The 19200-nt window shown below is 41.4% G+C and overlaps 1 protein-coding gene across 1 annotated transcript in view; it reads left to right on the forward strand.

The window, feature by feature from the left end:
* Positions 1-19200, forward strand: part of LOC137421123 (janus kinase and microtubule-interacting protein 3) — a 100230-nt gene that overhangs the window by 20608 nt on the left and 60422 nt on the right. The window contains 7 exon segments of the mRNA XM_078772820.1: positions 7264-7323; positions 10047-10178; positions 11579-11707; positions 15766-15849; positions 15982-16044; positions 16390-16488; positions 17888-17986. Coding sequence (XP_078628946.1) covers positions 7264-7323; positions 10047-10178; positions 11579-11707; positions 15766-15849; positions 15982-16044; positions 16390-16488; positions 17888-17986 — 666 coding nt within the window.

The raw sequence follows: 19200 nt of genomic DNA on the forward strand, positions 1-19200 counted from the left end.
CTTTGCGGGGAAAAATGGCCTCTAAAGGTGGTTATTTTTTTATATATATATGACAGGTTTCACATCGATCGGTGAAGCAGTTTCAGAGAAGGGATTTTTTTAAATATCGGCTTTCAAGCTAATATGGCTGCCATACCACATGACATATGACCTTAAGATATGTACACTCTGCATATGTATGGGTAGGGGATCACGTTTGTGAAGTTTCGTGTTGATTGCATAAGGTTCGTTTTTCTATCCAAGATGGCTGCCAAACCACGTGACCTACGACATCATCATTTTCAAACTATATGCAACAGTGCTGTTAGATGATATTTGTAAAATTTCACATCGATAGGGTGAGCGGTTTCAGAGATATAATTATTTAATATTTTCCTTCAATCCAATATGGCTGCCAAACCATGTGACCTATGATGTCATAAATGTAATATTTCAATACAAATAGGTCATAGATCATGTGCATGCAATTTCAGATTTTTAGGCTTTGTTCCCCATTGGGAGTACTTGACAATGTGCGGAGTTTCAAATTTTTATATTCAGCGGTTTCCAAGAAATAATTTTTTAATTACTTGCGTTTAGTCCAAGGTGGCTGCCATACCACGTGACCTATGACGTCACAATTACCATAAAAACATTCTGCTTGGGTGTCACTCCTACCCTGAAAGTTTAGTCTCAATCGGACATATGGTTGCTGAGAAAAACGAGGTTTAGTCCGGACGTACAAACCGAAAACATAATGCCTCCGGCGACTTTGTCGGCGGAGGCATAAAAATTCAATTTCATCCAGCGCTGCCCTTTGGTTTTCCCTTCATGGTTCTGATAGCTTCTCTGTGCCCTTTGTGGATGACTTAGCCCCCCATGAGATAACATGTTCAACATTTCCTACACAACATTTCAGATTGTGTTTCACATCAGTGGCACGTACATCCTTTGTGTTACTTGCTGTACTCAATCTCACCTTGAGAGAATGTGATCCGGAGGTGTTTACAGCAATCTTTAGTTTCTCTCCTGCATTAAATGTGGAAACATCATGTAGCCTTTCCGTTGGATCATCCTGGCAGAAGAAACAGAGGTTGATTAAGGATGGTACCGCATACTGCACACCTGCAACAGAAAGAAAGATGGCTTCGATAAGAAACTAAAGGGTTTATAGAACACCTTACCCCAAGCAGTCTTGAGAAAAAAGGACATGTGCACGGTCTGCGAGCAGCAAATTTGATTGGTCGTGATCATGTAAAACGTCGTAATATTTTGTATTCTTTGTATACAAAGTCGAGGCTCGTGTAAGGGCAAACACATTAAACACAAAAACATAAACGGACACATAAAACACACAATAAAGGGAGCGGGAGACAAGATGGGGAGAGAGAGGGAAGCACACAATCACAACAACAGTAGAGAACAGGGACATCGGTATATCTGTGGAAGGGGGAGGGCTGGGGGTGAGGGGAAGAGGGGGGGGGGGGGAGGGGTACACGGTGTAAAACAAATGGACACTACTAGGAATTTCAGGAAAAAAGTCGGAATTTGAAAAGGTGGATTTGGGGTGTTTTAACGGGGGTAGAAAAGATCAAGGTTTTGGATGGGGGAAGATAAGAGATGGTGGTGAGCACCTGTTTTAAAGATTTGGAGGACAGAGTGGGATTGAAGAGAGTGTGGGAGTTTGTTCCAGAGGCGGGAGAAAAGAGGAATGAAAGAGTGAAGGTGAGTGGAGAGTCTTGATTGTGGTAGTTTCACCACAAGAGGGTTGCTGGCAGATCTTGTGCGTCCCGCAGGAATATTTGGGGGACAGAGCACAGACAGAGCTGGGGGAGCTAGGCAGGAGAGGAGTTGGTAGAAGACAGAAAGACCACCAACCTGCCTGCGGTGAGAGAGAGAAAGGCCCTCAGAATTAGCTTCATCAGGGGAGATTCCAATGATTCTGAATGCTTTCGTTTCAACAGCGTGAAGACGAGCTAGGTGTGAGGCAGGTGCACCAGCCCAGAGGGTAGAGCTGTATCCCATCAGGCTGTGGATGAAAGCTTTATATGTGGCGAGGACCTCAGAAGTGTTCAAGTGTATCTACACTACCGGTCAAAAGTTTTAGAACACCTCAATATTTCCAGTTTTTATTGAAATTTACGCAGTTTAATGTCTCAATGTACTCTGAAATTAAGCATAGAACAAATAATCAATTGGAGATAAAAAATAAATCATGGAATCATTTTGTTTAACAAAATTTAATTTAAATTTTTGACTCAGCAAAGTAGCCACCTTTTGCAGATTTAACTGCCGAACACACTCGTGGCATTCTTTCTGCAATGGAAATCAAATATTGTTCGGGAAGTTCTTCCCAACACTGTTGCAGAAGTTCCCACAAATGTGTTGCACTTGTCGGTTGCTTTGCTTTCACCCTTCTGTCCAGTTCATCCAAAACCAGCTCGATGGGGTTTAAGTCTGGAGACTGTGCTAGCCATTCCATGATTTGAAGCCTACCGTCTTGTTCTTTTCCTCGAATGTAGTTTTGACATCAACTGGAGGTGTGTTTAGGGTCATTATCTTGCTGTAGGATGAACCCCTGACCAACTAGGTGTATACCAGAGGGTATTGCATGGTGCTGCAAAATGCTGTGGTAGCCCTTTTGGTTCAGGGTGCCAGTCACTCTATGAAAGTCGCCGACTCTGGATCCAGCAAAAGAGCCCCAGACGATCACACTTCCTCCTCCATGTTTGACAGTTGGTGTCACTGAGGAACCGTGCTTTCGCCTACTCGACGGCGTACAAAAACCCTGCGTGATGAACCAATATTTCAAATTTTGATTAATCGATCCATAAGACCTTCTACCAGTCTTCAGTAGTCAACTGGCGGTGCTTCATGGTCCAGGCAAGCCTCTTTTTCTTATTTTGCCATCTTAGCAATGGCTTTCTTACTGCCACTCGACCTGTCAATCCTGTAGCTCGAAGTCTTCTCTTCAAAGTTGAAACGGAGACTTGCTTACTTCGACCAGTGTTAAGCTGTGCTTGAAGCTGTTGTCCTGTGAGCCACCTACCACGCAAGCTGTTGACTCTCAGAAACTTGTCTTCTGATTCTGTTGTGGCTTTGGGTCTGCCAGACCTCTTCCTGTCAGAGTTTCCTCCAGTTTCCAATATACTACTTCCTGCAGTGCAATATTGTCCAAATAATGCTTCAGAGGGTGTAATAACTGTCTGTTCCAATACTGCTTTTATATAGATAGGGGGTTTGTAATCAAGTAATCCGCAGAGGTTGGGACACCTGTAGGAATTGTTTGCATCAACTTTCAAGGCTTAATTTACTTACATTGCTGCAGAACAGCTGTAAGTTGTTAACCCATTACTTGTTTCCTGAAGAAGGCCCGTTTTTTACAATATAACTGTGCAATTTGCATTATTTTCCCGTTTATGCTCACCTAAACTTTTTTTTTAACCTCGAGCAGTTTACTGCTTACCTTTGTACCATTTCAGGTTATTCACTGGACATTAAACTGCGTAAACTAAAAAAAAAACTGGAAAAATTGAGGTGTTCTAAAACTTTTGACCGGTAGTGTATACACCGCCTAATATTATTTCTTTCCCAGAAACAAAATCTGTTTTTTTTTTTTGCAATTACACAAAGATTGGTATTCCTGTCAGCAAAGTGACGGGTCTTGTATTGTAGTCGTTGATAAAGGTGGTCTTGACACATATTCCTGACAAAACACTTTAGAACCAGAAAATTACCGTTACATCAATTTAGCCAATTAATTAGCAACAGCAAAGATTGTACTTCACTTCAAATTCCCCTTCTGTACCTAAATCATTGCACCCGAAAGGGGTGGAAACTGCTCGTGTTAAATAACAACACAAATCATTAAAATAAAAAACAATTCCATGCAATAACAATGAAATTATCCAGCAGTGATGGGAATTTTGCGTTTTTGGCCATGTATATTGTCCTGTGGATGCTCTATTAAGACGGCACACCCACGGATGATCAATTGAGCTTAATTTCAGGCGAAGATCAAATATGGATTTCACTAGACAAGCACGGGGGAAAAGAGAAGAAGAAGCGGGAGATTTTACCGTACGGTCCCACGCGCAGTCTTCAACCCTGCAAATTAATAAACTCAACGAAAACCGAATTCTAATGTACAATGAAATAATATTTATTAAATGGAACCCAAAACAATGGAACACGCCGATAAAAACTAATACCTAGGTTGGGATCCCACACACCAGACTTGCACACGGACGAGGGAAAATATATGAAAGAAAACGCGTTGGGTGTGTGTTTGTGCTGGCGTAGCTCTGTCTGGCTGCAGTGCCAGGGATTGTCCGGGATCGTCAGGCTCTGAGTGCAGTCGTCCGACGCGGCTCCGGTTGGTGGGAACAAGGCCCCGATGCGCCCCCGTTCACTCGGCCTCGATAAGGCCTCTCGCGCCCTTGTTCGCACGTTGCTAGGCCCGCGTACGCTGCAGAGCGGCAAGCCTCGCCCCTGCTTCTCCACGCTGCAGTGGCAAGCCACGCTGGTACGCCCGTTGCTCGCACTGAGAACCCAACTATTCGTGCCCGCGCAACCGTCTCTTTACCAAAGTCCTAAGGCAAGACAATTCAGCAGAACGCCAGGGAAGTCCAGGGCAGGTCGAAGGTCCAAGCGCAAGCAAGCAGTCCAAACCGAGAGAACAAAAGGGGACGTCGATGCTGACAGCCAAAATGAGTCTGCTCGCTATGGGATCAAGAACGAGAAGAAGAAGATGTCGGCTCGCGGTTCATTTTGTCGCTCGTCGTCTGACGTCACCGGCCCTCCCTACCAGTGGTGTGATCTGCCCATCAAACCCTTGGTGTCAATCCATCGCGAGGTGGACGTGGCCTCAGCCTGCCTGAGCAATGTTTGTCTTCAAGTCGGGGTAATGCGTGGGCGCTTCTTGTCTGTTCTTCCGGTCAATTTTCTTGGGGGGGGGGGGGGGGGGGATTGTTATTACTGTATGCGCTAATGGGGATGGATTCCTAACTAGTGTCTAGGTGCGTTGCCATATGGGACAATGGAATGATCACAGGTTTGACACACAGGGGAATTAACATAATCCCTACTCTAACACAACGATCATCCTTGTATAATCACAAAGATACACTTACATGAACAAAGCGCCTAAACAGAACTTATTACATGTGGGGTTCCTTATCACGACAGCCGGAGCATAATACCTACGCAGATCTACCTGGATCTATATATGTCACTACCCAACCGACATAACAATATTAATTTGGTCATTTTCAAGGCCTTAGTGGTGAGATGAAAATTCCCAACATGTATTCTTAAGCTCTAATCATGCAGACTTCAGTGGTATTTTTTGGAAAGGATTACAACTAAATGCACACGGGACCCATTTTTGGAAAATAGGTCCCAGGATTATATTGCTATTTTGAGTGTGAATAAAAAAAATAAAAAAATAAAAATGTGAATATTGTGTGAAATTGTGAAATTGTGTGAAATGTGAAAAGTGTGAATGAAGAATTATATTTCCAATTTTAATGATTATTTATCTAAATTCTCATCTTCCGGTGTTTTCCCATGTCTGGTTCCACTAGGCGCTGGAATCTGCTGCCTATGACCGAAATGCAATGGTAAGTGATTCCACTTCCTCATAACCTTCTCTCTTTCACATTGTCAGTGTAATTCTGCTTTTGGTATCTACATTTTGCTAAATTTTGATGTAGTCAATGTAAGTTGAACCCAAATTGGCAGGGCGTTGTGCGAAGTTGAACGCGGTGTATACGTTTTTAAGATCAAGTTTTGTTTGAATGTTGTTCTCTGAATGATAGTCGTGTTATCTCCTCCGAATCAGTTATGTAGAAATTTACCAAAGTTTTGGTCGCAATTTACCAAAACATTTACATGCAAAGAAGGTGCAAGAGCGGTAACATTTTTGTTTGTGCCCTCTGGCGCAGGGCTGAAAGGTCAAATACCAAAAAAATGCAGTTATGGGCACATTCTTCGACATTTTTAAATGAAACTTTGTATTATATGCAATCAACAATGGGGGGAGAGGGTAATCAACAATTAATAATGAAAATAAATAAATAATAATGGTAAAATAATTAAATCATTAATCAAATGGCTAATAGAATACCTAAACCACCACCGTTTCATCCAAATCTGTAACTTAAAAAAAATCAATAAATGAGGTCATTAATCGAATTAAATAATTAATCGATTAATTGATTAACAATAAATCAAAAACACCCTTTATAGCCAAATCACTTGGTAATTGTTGTGTCCAAATATCAGCTTCCTAACTCAAAATGTGCCTGAGATATTGCCTAGATGAAAAAGAAAATAAATATGATTATTTAATGAAAAAAAAAATCATAAAATAATTAATCAATTGACTAATAGAATACCTAAACCACCACCGTTTCATCGGCATCTGTAACTTTAAAAAAATGGATTAACTCATTAATCGAATAATTAAATAACTAATTGATTGATTGATTAATCAATAAATCAAAAATAGCCTTTACAGCCAAATCACTTGGTCATTATCGTGTCCAAATATCAGCTTCCTAACCCAAAAGGTGCCTGAGATAATGGCCAGAAGAGAAACGAAATAAATAAGGACTTCATTAATCGATAAATAATTAAGTAATTAATCAATTAATTGATTAATCAAAAAATAAAAATACCGTTTTTGTCAAAGCACTTGCTCACGATTGTGCCAAAATTTCAGCTTCCTAGCTCAAATGATGGCTGAGATATCACCCAGACAAATAAACAAGAAAACAAACAAAAACAAACAAACAAACAAACAAGAAATCAGAGTGAAAACCGAGTACTCCTTTTCAGCACGCGTCATTGCCAGGCCCCCTTTGGTGCCCGGCAATGACGTCATACAGCGCCTGTAGATGGCATAGAAATGGAGCGGTGTACAACAATTTTTAATTCGATTAATAGCTCAGATGGAAGAGCACTGGTAAGGTTTTCCAGAGGACCTGGGTTTGATTCCTGGCCTGGGCATGTAATATTCCCACATCTATCAATTTAACAATTTTTAACTTAAAATTTGATATCAGGTCATTCCTGGTGGAACCTTTTTCCATCTTTCAACTTTGCTTTAGCTGGGAAGCATGGGGATTTGCGACGGTGTGCCATCGCCTTCTCTTTCGTTTAGATTTTGCCTTACTCCGCAGCAGGTAGTTCCATAATCCGTACTATGTTGTTTGTAACAAATGTTAGGCTGACCAATGTTCGTTTAAAACGTACAGACGATGATCCTGTCCTTGCTTGCAGGAACTGGACATTATACGCTGGCAAAGGAAACAAAAAAGGAGAAGTTCCAGAAGCAGCAAGGTAAATCCTTTTCTGTTACCAGCATTTGACTTGTGGAATTCGAGCCAAGTACAGAGAAGGAAGATTATGATTGCTTCCTGTTGTGACTAATGCTACGTATAACTTGTGTCTGGTGTAACCATATATTTGATGGTGAAGAAATCAAACAACATACCCATGTCCACTGTGTCTCTTCAGCTGTGCAATCCTGATATGATAGCACGATTCCGTGCAATTCATAGGTTTGAGATTTTTATTTATTTAGAGCCACCCACTTTTGACAATGATGGTCCCAAACAGTGTGAAAGTATGTAGCTTGTCCAAAAAAGTCTGATAAGAATGAATCAAAGCCCCTGCCATAAAGTCACAATTGATGACTTGTCTAATGAAGCACATGGGGGAGTGATCGAGGAAATGATCAGCAACCGAAACACCGACGCAAACGCCACACCGATTCAGTCCAACGTACCTTCACAGGAAAAATCCTGTTTTTGGCTGAATGGAATAAAGGTCTTTGAGATCCTTTTTTGGAGATCCTCGACTTATGTTTTCATGCCTGTCTGTCTGTCTGTGAGCAGGATATCTCAAAACGTTGTGTATAGTTTCGGATGAAACTTGGTGACAGGTTGGGTATGTGACAAGGACCAATTATTCATTTTGCGGAAGACATGAGAATACGAGAATTCCGGATATGATAATTTTTTTTAAATCCTTCGTGATTCTTCGCACCACTGAGAGATGGGACCAAAAACTATATGTAACAAAATATTTCAAACAGTTGTGGATGCATGATCACTAAACTTGGTGGATGAGTTGGTTAGGTGAAAAGACCAAGCCAACTATATTTTTGTTCAGGTCCGAATCCAGATCCGGCATATCAGTGGGATACAAGACATAAACTGTTCAGCCTGGCGGACATATGCGCTCTACCGAGTACCGTTCTAGTCTATTTTTGCATCATTCCTAAAGAACATTGATTCCTCACGATTAGCACCCATCCCTTCTGTTGGAAGAAACATTTTCCCGATAGTTTTATTCGATGAGTGTTGGATGGTCTTGGATCTATGAATTGTCTCTGCCCGGAACAGTGGCATCAAAAAGGTCCTGCAGATACAAGTATCTCTTTTTATCTCAAAAATGTCAGCACTTTGTCAATGCAGGGTAATGATTCTCATGAAAGAATATTACAACAGGAGCAACTAGAACGCCACTCAGTAGAGCGCATACTCCCACCGTGGGTTTAGTTGGAATAATACGTTTTGTTTAACATCCCCTCTCCCCAAAACAATAAATGAAAAAGAAAGTAAGCCCCAACTGTCAGATAATTTATTTTGATATATCTCGGAATTAGAGGAGAAAAACATCTTTTAAGAATAAGAATAAAAGCTTTAATGCAGTAAAACAGAAAAAAATCTTTCCCCAAAAAATTCCTGGATCCAGAATAATATCCTGAGCTTCACCAAAAACTAATCAATTCTTCCTTATCCCAAGGGCAATCATCCCACCAACTTTCATCCAAATCTGTTCAGAACTTTTCCAGATATCTTGTTCACAAACATACGAACACACACACACACACACACACACACACACGGACACGATCGAATGCGTTACTGCCTGGCGGGAGTAATAAACCTGAAAATCGCAGTGCCAGAACCAGAATTATTTATTTGGTCTGGGAAGCCCATGCGAGGTTTCTTCTTCTTCTTCTTCAGCCTCTCACAACCCTGCATGAATATGCGATCTTTTTAAAAAAAGTTGGAATTTTGCCAAATCTGTTTTATTCGTTTGTTAATATACCTCAGCCATTGACAAATCTGGAACTACGTTTTTATAAGGTCATCAAATACTGACACCGCGAATGACATTCGCTGAGCTAAATGTTGATATCTCTTCTGAGGTAAAAACAAACAAACAAACAAAAAAAAAAACAGTTTTAAAGCATTATACGTATCAAATGATACATTTTATGAAACGGGGAAACCTAATATACACTTTGGTGGTTTTAAAATGACAGAATATGTCTTTATTAGAAAAAAAAAAAAAATTAACATTGAAGACGACGCTGCTAAAAAAAATACACCGCTCTAACGCATAACCACGAGTTTAAACTACATTTACAACAAATGTGAAAACTATTTTCATATCACAATGTTAAATATAGAATATATAGAAGATAATGTAAAAAGAAAATGAGCCCTATCTTCCAATGGTAAAAAAATCCTTCAAAAAATTCCTGGATCGGGAATAATATCCCGAGCTTCACCAAAAACTAATCACTTCTTCCTTATCCCAAGGGCAATCATCCCACCAACTTTCATCCAAATCCGTTCAGAACTTTTCCAGATATGTTGTTCACAAACACACACACGAACACACACACGAACACACACACGAACACACACACGAACACACACACGAACACACACACACACACACACACACACACACACACACACACACACACACACACACACACACACACACACACACGAGTGAATGCATTAATCCCTGGCGGGAGTAAAAAGTTCAACAGTAACAAAATGTGGCAAAGGGAAAACATGAGGCAAGCGAAGGCCAAGAACACATGGTGGTGCAATATGTAGCGCAGTAACACAATGTGCAATATGACATGTCGATCACACATGTGAATTGTTATCTTCGCCCAGGTATTGCCCATGTTTAGTTGTGTAAGCAATTACAATGCTGAATGATACCTCGAACTGGAATGTTCCTTTTTGTAGAGGATTCTTGCCCACCGGTTGGTTGGCCTCGATCGAGACAACGCGATGGATTCGGACTCATCATCCGTGGCGTCTTATGGGACAGACCACATCGACAGAACACCTACAACCTCCGACACAGACCTTGAGGATGTAAGCACTTGTGAGCCAATCGTTTGTTTTTTGTTTTTTTACGATTTGAGGTCTCTTGGAAATTTACGGCACTAGGTTTCATCAGCACTCTTCAAAGAGGTGTTGCATTTTCTTTTGACTTTTGCATTGGTGTTTTGGATGTTCCCATAAGAGTTCTTCCCACAAGTTCAAATATCATGCATGACATTGATTAACCATTAACTGAACTTCAAATTTGCCAAGGAAAGCATTGGCGTCACGGAAGATGCTTAGTCCGTGGCTGGCTTTGGCAGACCGACTCTGATGTGTGGTTTGCCTAAAATACATCATGGCTGATGTTGAGGCACAAGAGTTTGAGGGACTGAATTTCAGCAAGAGGTTTGTCAAGGAAGTACATTGGACGGTTCACCAGACGAGCGAATCTTTTGAAGAGCTATCTCAGACCGTGAGCTTGACTCTCGCGAGCTACAAAAGGTGATTAGGGGTTTCCAAGATAACTTGTCTTTGTCAAATTGTGCCTTAGAATGTCCAGGTGCGCTAGTCGAGGCTGTCGATTCTGCAGCTCATTTCAGACCACTGGTTCAACTAGCCAGCTGAAAATTTAACTGAGGCCACTCAGGCTACACGTACACACTTACGGCCTAAGATGTGCTTCAAGGCCGAAGAGAAATGCTGAGAATAGTATCTTGAAACAATTTGCTGTGGCCACATATGCTGCACATAATACATGCATTCTTGTTTTGATATCGTTAAATTAGACAACTTCGTTCGAATTTAATTAAGCCTGGTGTTGGCTTAGCGGTTAGGGTGCCGGCTTGGGATCCGAGGATACTGGGTTTGAATCCTGGTCAATCGTTGAATTAACGATTGGGTTTACTCAGCCTGTCATCCTTCCGAGGTCGGCAAATTGAGTACCAGGTCACTGGTAATTCCCTGTGTGTCGCAAGAGGCGACTAACAGGGTTGCGGCAGGAAGAGCATCCGGCCATAAAACATTGCTTCAAAATGGGGACCACGGTGCCCCAAAAAAGGCCAACCCCTGCTCTGTGGGGAAAAATGGCCTCTAAAGGTGGTTTGTTCGAATTTAATTAATGAAAAAAACTAGAAAGGAGTTTTCACTGCAGAGTATGACAGACATGAGGGTATATTGATCTGCAGACATTGAAACACGAACAATCACTGACGCAAAAAACAATTATGATAACCTCTCCAGTCCTTTTGGGGTCGGGTGAGTCTAAAACCTGAGAAAGGAATCTAAATCATCAACAATATCGACAAGACCACATGTAATATCCCCAGTTTCAGGTCCTACCATGACATACTCATATTGGAAACTGAATATCGACATATAATCTTCATAAGGTGCCCATAATTTAAGTAAATATAAACTATTGACCTGTGACGTGTGTCTTTGTGCATCAGACAATGGCAAAGGAGGAGTCCGAGCTGCGATTCCGGCATCTCATGCATGAGTACCAGGCTCTTCAGCGTGCCTATGCCTTACTGCAGGAACAACTTGGAGGGGAGCGTGATGCTGAGAGAGAGAACAACGTGGGTGTTTGCATTTGATGGAAAATGGGAACAAGACTTGCATAAGAGCTGATATTTGGTTTTGACTCGCAGCATCTATTTCTCGAAGAAACAATATTCACAAAAGACCATTACAAAAAGATTAACAGCAGTCATTGTAAGTGACAATATTGTAATGTACACCACACTGAGTGATGCCAGAGTTAATACGATGAAAGATGGTCTGATCATGGAGGCTTAAATTTAAACTGGAGCATGGAAAATGGTGGCTCTGGGAAGGTTGACGTTCTCAATTTGGTTTTACACGGCACTAACGTAACTCGCGGAGAAGCAATCGCACACACTGGTAATAAATTAGCATACAGAGAAGTGACAGATCCCATCACCCCAGGAATAAAAAGTCAGATATGAAGTTTAATAAAATGTGCACAATACACCAGGGCAGAAAATATGTAACATGTAATAACACGAAGAGGAAGATGAAAATCCTCTTCGGCCTTGCTCCCCCAGCTCTATCTGTGCTCTGTCCCCCAAATATTCCTACAGGTCGCACAAGATCTGCCAGCAACCCTCTTCTGGTCAAATTGCCAAAATCAAGACTCTCTATTCATCTTCACTCTTTCATTCCTCTTTTCTCCTGCCTCTGGAACAAACTCCCTCACTCTATTCAATCCCAATCCTCCCTCCAGGTCTTTAAAACAGCTGTTCACCACCATCTCTGATCTTTCCCCATCCAAAACCTTGATCTCTTCTACCCCCGTTAATTCACCCCAGATGCACTTTTTGGAAATTCCGACTTCTTTCCTGGAAGTCCTAGCAGTGTCCATGTGTTTTATGCCTCTCCCGCCCCCCCCCCCCTTCCCATGCCTCCTCCCCCCAAGCCCTCTCCCTCCCATAGATCTCCTGATGTACCTGTTCTCTGCTGTTGTACTTGTGTGCTTACCTCTCTCTCCCCATCTTGTCTCCTACTCCCTTTATCTTATGTTTTATGTGTCAGTTTGTGTTTTTGTGATTAATGTTAGCTCTTACACGAGCCTCGATCTTGTATACAAAAAAAAACAAGAAATAAGATAGGTCACATGATATAAGAAAAACCTCCCTCACGTGAGATGCTTGCACGAGGTGTTGATGGGATGGTGATAGTCCTTGCAAGACAGAGAGACATGTGTGTCAGGCTCCTTCACATCCGGGCTCCAGAAGTACTCTGAGGCACATGCTCACTTGTATGATCCCATTCATTCTCTGTCGTACTGTTCTGTTCTCTCTGTGGAATTGTTATGTCCCCCGCACCCCCCCCCTGCCCTTGGCCTTTATGACCTCATGACCATGCACAGCTGCATGCTCATTGGCTCCCCGTCAAGTATCTCGCAGCTTCTGGGTGTTTCTGTGGTTCCTTGCGGCTTTGAGCGGCTTCAAGCCATTGTCATTCCCTGGCTTATCTGTTATCTTTACGCATGGCCACAAGGACTTTATTTCACCTACTGCTGTGGGTGGTGGGCCTTGCTGGTTTGCAAACCTGTGAATTATCCATCAAAAAGCACACATAGACAGATTACGAAGGGAAACCATTTAAAGGATCCATACGAGAGGGATGGTGGGGGCAAGAGACACATTACATAAGGAAGGAGCCACGTCTATTGGCTTCTGAAAACATTTCGACACATGTTATCATTCTACATTGAAACCAAACATTTATGCTGGATGTTTATTTTGGAAATAAGTATTCTATTTAACTCCTGTTACCCCTAATGGCTTTCCCGCAACACTGCCACCTCTCCCCCTCCCGACTAAGCTTACAGAACTGTGGAATGTAGTACAAAATATTTGGCACAATATTCCTGGAAGAGTGCTTCTGTCGTTTGAAGGAGGCATGAGTAAAAGAGTGACTGCACTCAAGAAGGCAAAGGGCACATACAAAGTGTTGACTGATACTATAAATGACACTGTTCTAAGTATTTACTGAAGCAGTTTGTGTCACCTGCATGTATAAAGGCATAATAATTATTTACAACAATAAACACATGTGTCTGTTATCGTTTATAATTTGACGAGATCAACGCCTATAATATGAATATCATTGGAATAATCACAATTTTTGCGTATTATTGTGTGTGTGTGTGTGTATATATATATATATATATATATATATATATATATATATATATATATATATATATATATATATATATATATACAGTCACCTGAAAAAGTAAGTACACCCCACGTAAAGTTTTGACTTTTTCAACATATTTCAACATACAGCTATTTGATCTTCATTTAAACAATATTGATAGATAAAGGTGATAAAATATAACAAATATCATGAAACATTTACATTTTGTAGTCCATTGTATAATTTAAATAAACATGAATACAAATTTCGCATGTGGAAAAAGTAAGTACACCCCTACAATGGCCTACATTTATCACTACTTCAAATACCTTAAATTAGAATCAGGTGCACCAGCTCAGGTGCACATGATTAGAACATCGTTAGAGAGGATTTTGGAGGAACCTGTCTTATTTAAACCTCAGACATTTAGTTTGGTTTGCTCTTTGTTGTTGAAGTGTGCGGCGTCACCATGCCTCGATCAAAAGAGCCCTCTGAGACCTTCAGAAAGCAGGTTATAGATGCCTACGAGTCTGGGAAGGGATTAAAAAAGATCTCCAAACAATTTGAAATCAATCATTCGACTGTCCGGAAGATCATTTACAAGTGGAGAAGATTCCAAACAACTGCCAACTTGTTCAGGCCACGCCGCCCAGGCAAGTTCAGCCCGAGAGCAGACCGCACGATGTTGAAAGAAGTCTCTAAGAACCCCAGAATGTCATCACGGGACCTACAGGTAGCTCTTGCCACTGTTGATGTCAAAGTGCACGAGTCTACCATTAGAAAGAGGCTGCACAAATTTGATCTACATGGGAGGTGTGCCAGGGGGAAACTTTTGCTCTCCAGAAAGAACATCAGGGCAAGACTAAAGTTTGCCAATGAACACCCAGGCAAAGACCAGCACTTCTGGAACAATGTGCTTTGGACAGATGAGTCAAAGGTAGAGCTATTTGGCTACAGTACCAGAAGACATGTTTGGTGAAAACCAAAGACAGCATTTGACCACAAGAACCTGATACCAACTGTAAAGCATGGTGGTGGAAATATTGTGGTTTGGGGCAGCTTTGCTGCATCAGGGCCTGGGCAGCTCACCATCATAGAATCCACGATGAATTCTTCATTGTACCAGAGGGTGCTTGAGGATAATGTGAGGCCATCTGTCGGCAAGTTGAAGCTCAACCGAAGGTGGACCTTGCAACATGACAATGACCCTAAACATACCAGTAAATCCACCAAGGAATGGCTGAAAAGAAAGAAATGGAGGGTTCTGGAATGGCCAAGTCAAAGCCCGGATCTAAATCCCATCGAGATGTTGTGGGGGGATTTGAAACGAGCTGTGCATGCAAGAAACCCCTCAAACATCGCACAGCTGAAAGAATTCTGCATGGAGGAGTGGGTAAAAATTTCTCCCAGACGATGTCAGAGACTGGTGGACTGTTATAAGAAACGCCTACTTGAGGTTGTTTCTGCCAAAGGGAGCAATACCACCTATTAGAGCCAAGGGTGTACTTACTTTTTCCACATGCGAAATTTGCATTTATGTTTATTTAAATTATACAATGGACTACAAAATGTAAATGTTTCATGATATTTGTTATATTATATTACCTTTATCTATCAATATTGTTGAAATGAAGATCAAATAGCTGTATGTTGAAATATGTTGAAAAAGTCAAAACTTTACATGGGGTGTACTTACTTTTTCACGTGACTGTATATAACATTTCAAATCCTCATACATTTGTCTACTTGACTTTGTCTACTTTGTGAACATTTCACAAAGCCACTGCAATTTACTTGATCCTAGATTTAACTCCACACTCTCTGGCATGGTGTGACAGCAGTTATACCATTCATAAGTTTGTGCCACATTGGGTCAAGGCTGTTTGTAATGCAAAAGGTTGTCCAACTCATTATTCGGTGCAATTATAAGTAGAGTGTTCAGGCAGTTCTCTTTTCCCCCCTAAAGGCACGGGAGCTGCTTCAGGTCGACCTGTTGAAGTACCAAGCCAAGGTCGAAGATTTGGAAAAAGCCCTTGCTGAGAAAGGCCAGGTGACCAGCACACTTCCTGATATAACTACAGTATGTTATCAATTGTTTGCTTTTTAAGACTTTTTCTATGGGCTTTAGTAAAAGCTTGACGTACAGGGTTTATTGTTAAATTTGTTTATTTGTGTTTATCAGGACACAGCCTGGGTGGAAGACAAGCAGCATCTTTGCAAGAGGAACCAGGAACTGTTACAGAAGGTTTGAGAAGTGCAAAACAAAATACAAAACTATCAATTAATTGTCTATTCCACAAGTCCATAAGTCATTTTTATTGTTTTTCAGGAGGGGAGGTGGGGGGAGTGGGGAAGGGGAGGGGGAAAGGGAGGTAAAGTGGGAGGGGGAGAAGGAGGGGGACAGGGAAGGGGTTAGTTTAAAGGCTGGATGAATTTCAGTGACTTTTGGATGGAAAATACAAAAGACTTTGTTCAAATCCAACACTGTGACACTCGAGTTCTTGTGGGGACTCAGCACCATATTGTGCTACAGGAAAAATGTCCAGTTCATCGGTTATTGGTGATAATGTGTGATATCCATGGGCCACAGCTTCACGGGATGGAGAATGATGAAAACACATTGAAACAAGAAATCCAGGACTTACAGGACCAGAACGAGCTGCTCGAGTTTCGTATCCTGGAGTTGGAGGTGCGGGTAAAGCCTGCTGGAATAACAACGTATATTTTGGAGTTCATGTAGTCCGTAACATTAGTTGATAAAAAGTGTGAAACATTCTTACATTGGGCTATACCTGGTAATACAAACTGCCATTACCATTACTTTAGGGGCAGAATGTATTATTAGTCTCACCCAGAAAGGGATGCGATACTATTAGCACGGCCCAATCTGTCTGTGTTTCCACGTCGATATATTTTCACTTTGAAATGTTTTCTCTGCAACCGCTTGTCCGATCGATGCAAAATTTTGAACATAGGAGGGACTTCCCATGAAGAATATTTTATTGATAACTGATGCAATAGGTCACATGGTATGGTGGCTATATTGGATTAATGGAAAAAAAGGAAAAAAATCTTAACAGTAGTCATTGGCCTGGACATCATTTTCTCTGAAACCGATCAACGAAAAAAAATAGCCTGGTGTTGGCTTAACGGTTAGGGTGCCGGCTTGGGATCCTAGGATCCTGGGATCCTGGGTTTGAATCCCGGTCGATCGCTGAATTAACGCCAGGGGGGTTGACTCAGCCTGTCATCCTTCCGAGGTCGGCAAATTGAGTACCAGTTTGCTGGGATGAATGATCACGGGGTGTACCCCGATTTAGAATAGGTACATCGTATCCCTGCGCATCATAAGAGGCGACGAAGGGTTGGCGCCAGGAAGGGCATCCGGCCATAAAAACATTGCCTCAAACAGGGAACCATGATTGTCATGGGGCCCGCAAGGCCAACCCCCGCTCTAGCGGGGAAAATGGCCTTTAAAACGATCATTCATATTCATTCAGTCATTGGCCTGGACATCATTTTCTCTGAAACCGATCAATGAAAAAAAATGAAACTTGGCATATGTCATAAACTCCCCATAGGGTATATCAAGTGATAACGATGACGTAAGCAGTGATGTAGTATTCCAGCCATAATTGGTTGAATTGAAATCCTTCTCTAAAAAATCTGAAACTTCATATGTCTGATCTACGACCCGATGTCATAAATTTAATTCTTTACTCATGTTATCGGTCACATGTTCTGGCAGCCATATTGGATTGAAAACAAAAATGTAAAAAATCTTCCTCTCCAGAACTGCTTAACAGATCGCTGTGAAACTTCATACTAATGATTGACTATCCATGGGGAATATAGTTTGAATTTTTTTTCATATTCATCGTCATTGAAGAAATTTAGCCTTAATGTATACAAATGTGGCTGTTAAATATCAGAATAATTAATCAATAATCAATAATGCGACGGATAATGCCAATGTATGTGACATAATATGGTGCATGGATGATATGGGTATATTGATGTCTTCCACTGCCCCATTGTCCTTGTGCTGAATAGCTCCAAACAAATTCACATCACGAGTGTTCCAACAGGAGCGAGAGAGGCGCTCACCTGGTCTCAACCTGCTCATCCCACCATTTCGTGAAGGCCACAGCCCATTGCAGTGGTATTGTGCAAGGCAAGCAGCCATGGTGAGTGAGTATACACTTCACAAAAAGTTAAAGGGCATGTGACGTGTACTGTATAAGTGTTACTCACACAATTATCAAGGTGCTCAATATCAAGGGGACATGTGGTTTTACCAGCTTCTTTAGGGTATTAGTTGATATTGTATAACACACTTCATTTTCTCAACACATCATCATTTACATCATCTCCTGATGTCAAATGCAAGGGGACAATTCTCATCACTTAATGTTTAATGTTAACCAGTGATTGTAGTTAATATATATTTGGATTTCACTTGCTTAATTCCTCCACTCGATATCTTGGATTATTTTATGTCAATTGTTGTGCAAAATTCGTTTTATGTTCATTATGTGGCTTCGCTTGTCAACCTTTGCATTCCCATGTCACAAATGTTACATTTTTGACACAAATGGTTTTCTATATTTTGCTTACTCCTGTAGTAAACTCATGTTCTTGTTATTGAGCCGACTCTTTTGCTGGGATTACTCCGAAGTATGCCACCACTGTGCCATATTCTCTGCCCGGTTCAGGCCTGCTCTGTTCTGCTCTGTGCTCAAACAGGCTGGAAGCTCCATCATTTGAACTTTACAAATCGTTACCTGGTTTGCGTGTGAGTGTGCATCCAGGCCCTGAGGACCTTTTTGTAATACAAGGGTTAATTAATTAATTAATTAATTATCGTCCTTCATAATCTATCTCTCATCCCACTGGAGCTTTCTCTTTCTGTGTCTCGTGTCTGTCCTTTTATTTAAATAAATCCTTATTTCGGAAGTTGTGCGTGTTTGCTCCGCAACCTACCTCCCACGCGTCGCTCGTTTCAATGTTAAACCACACTTTGTTGGGGGAGGCATGAACGTGACAATCTTTCCATTCTTGGCTATTTGACTTTAATTCCTCTCAGAATTATGTTCATTCAATCTAATCCAGAGAGTGGTAAAAACGCCCTTTATAACATTTATGTTTAAATAAAGTATGTTTTGTTCTGGTCGGTGTCATGCAGCCTTGTGGGTGGCTTAACAGTTGATGTGGTAGGCCTCGTACATCAGGTCCTGAGACTTAGGTCCTGAGTTGAAATCCCAGTCATGTCAAAATAATACCAGATGGGTCGACCGAGCTTGTCGACTGACTGAGATGCGTCGATAGCCCTCCTACCCAAGGGGTAGACACCAATGAAAGAGGAGCGACCGATAAAAGTTTGCAAATCACGTGCTCACAT

This window comes from Myxine glutinosa, chromosome 2, assembly GCF_964187855.1.
Source record: "Myxine glutinosa chromosome 2, kmMyxGlut1.1, whole genome shotgun sequence".
NCBI classification, from domain to species: domain Eukaryota; kingdom Metazoa; phylum Chordata; class Myxini; order Myxiniformes; family Myxinidae; genus Myxine; species Myxine glutinosa.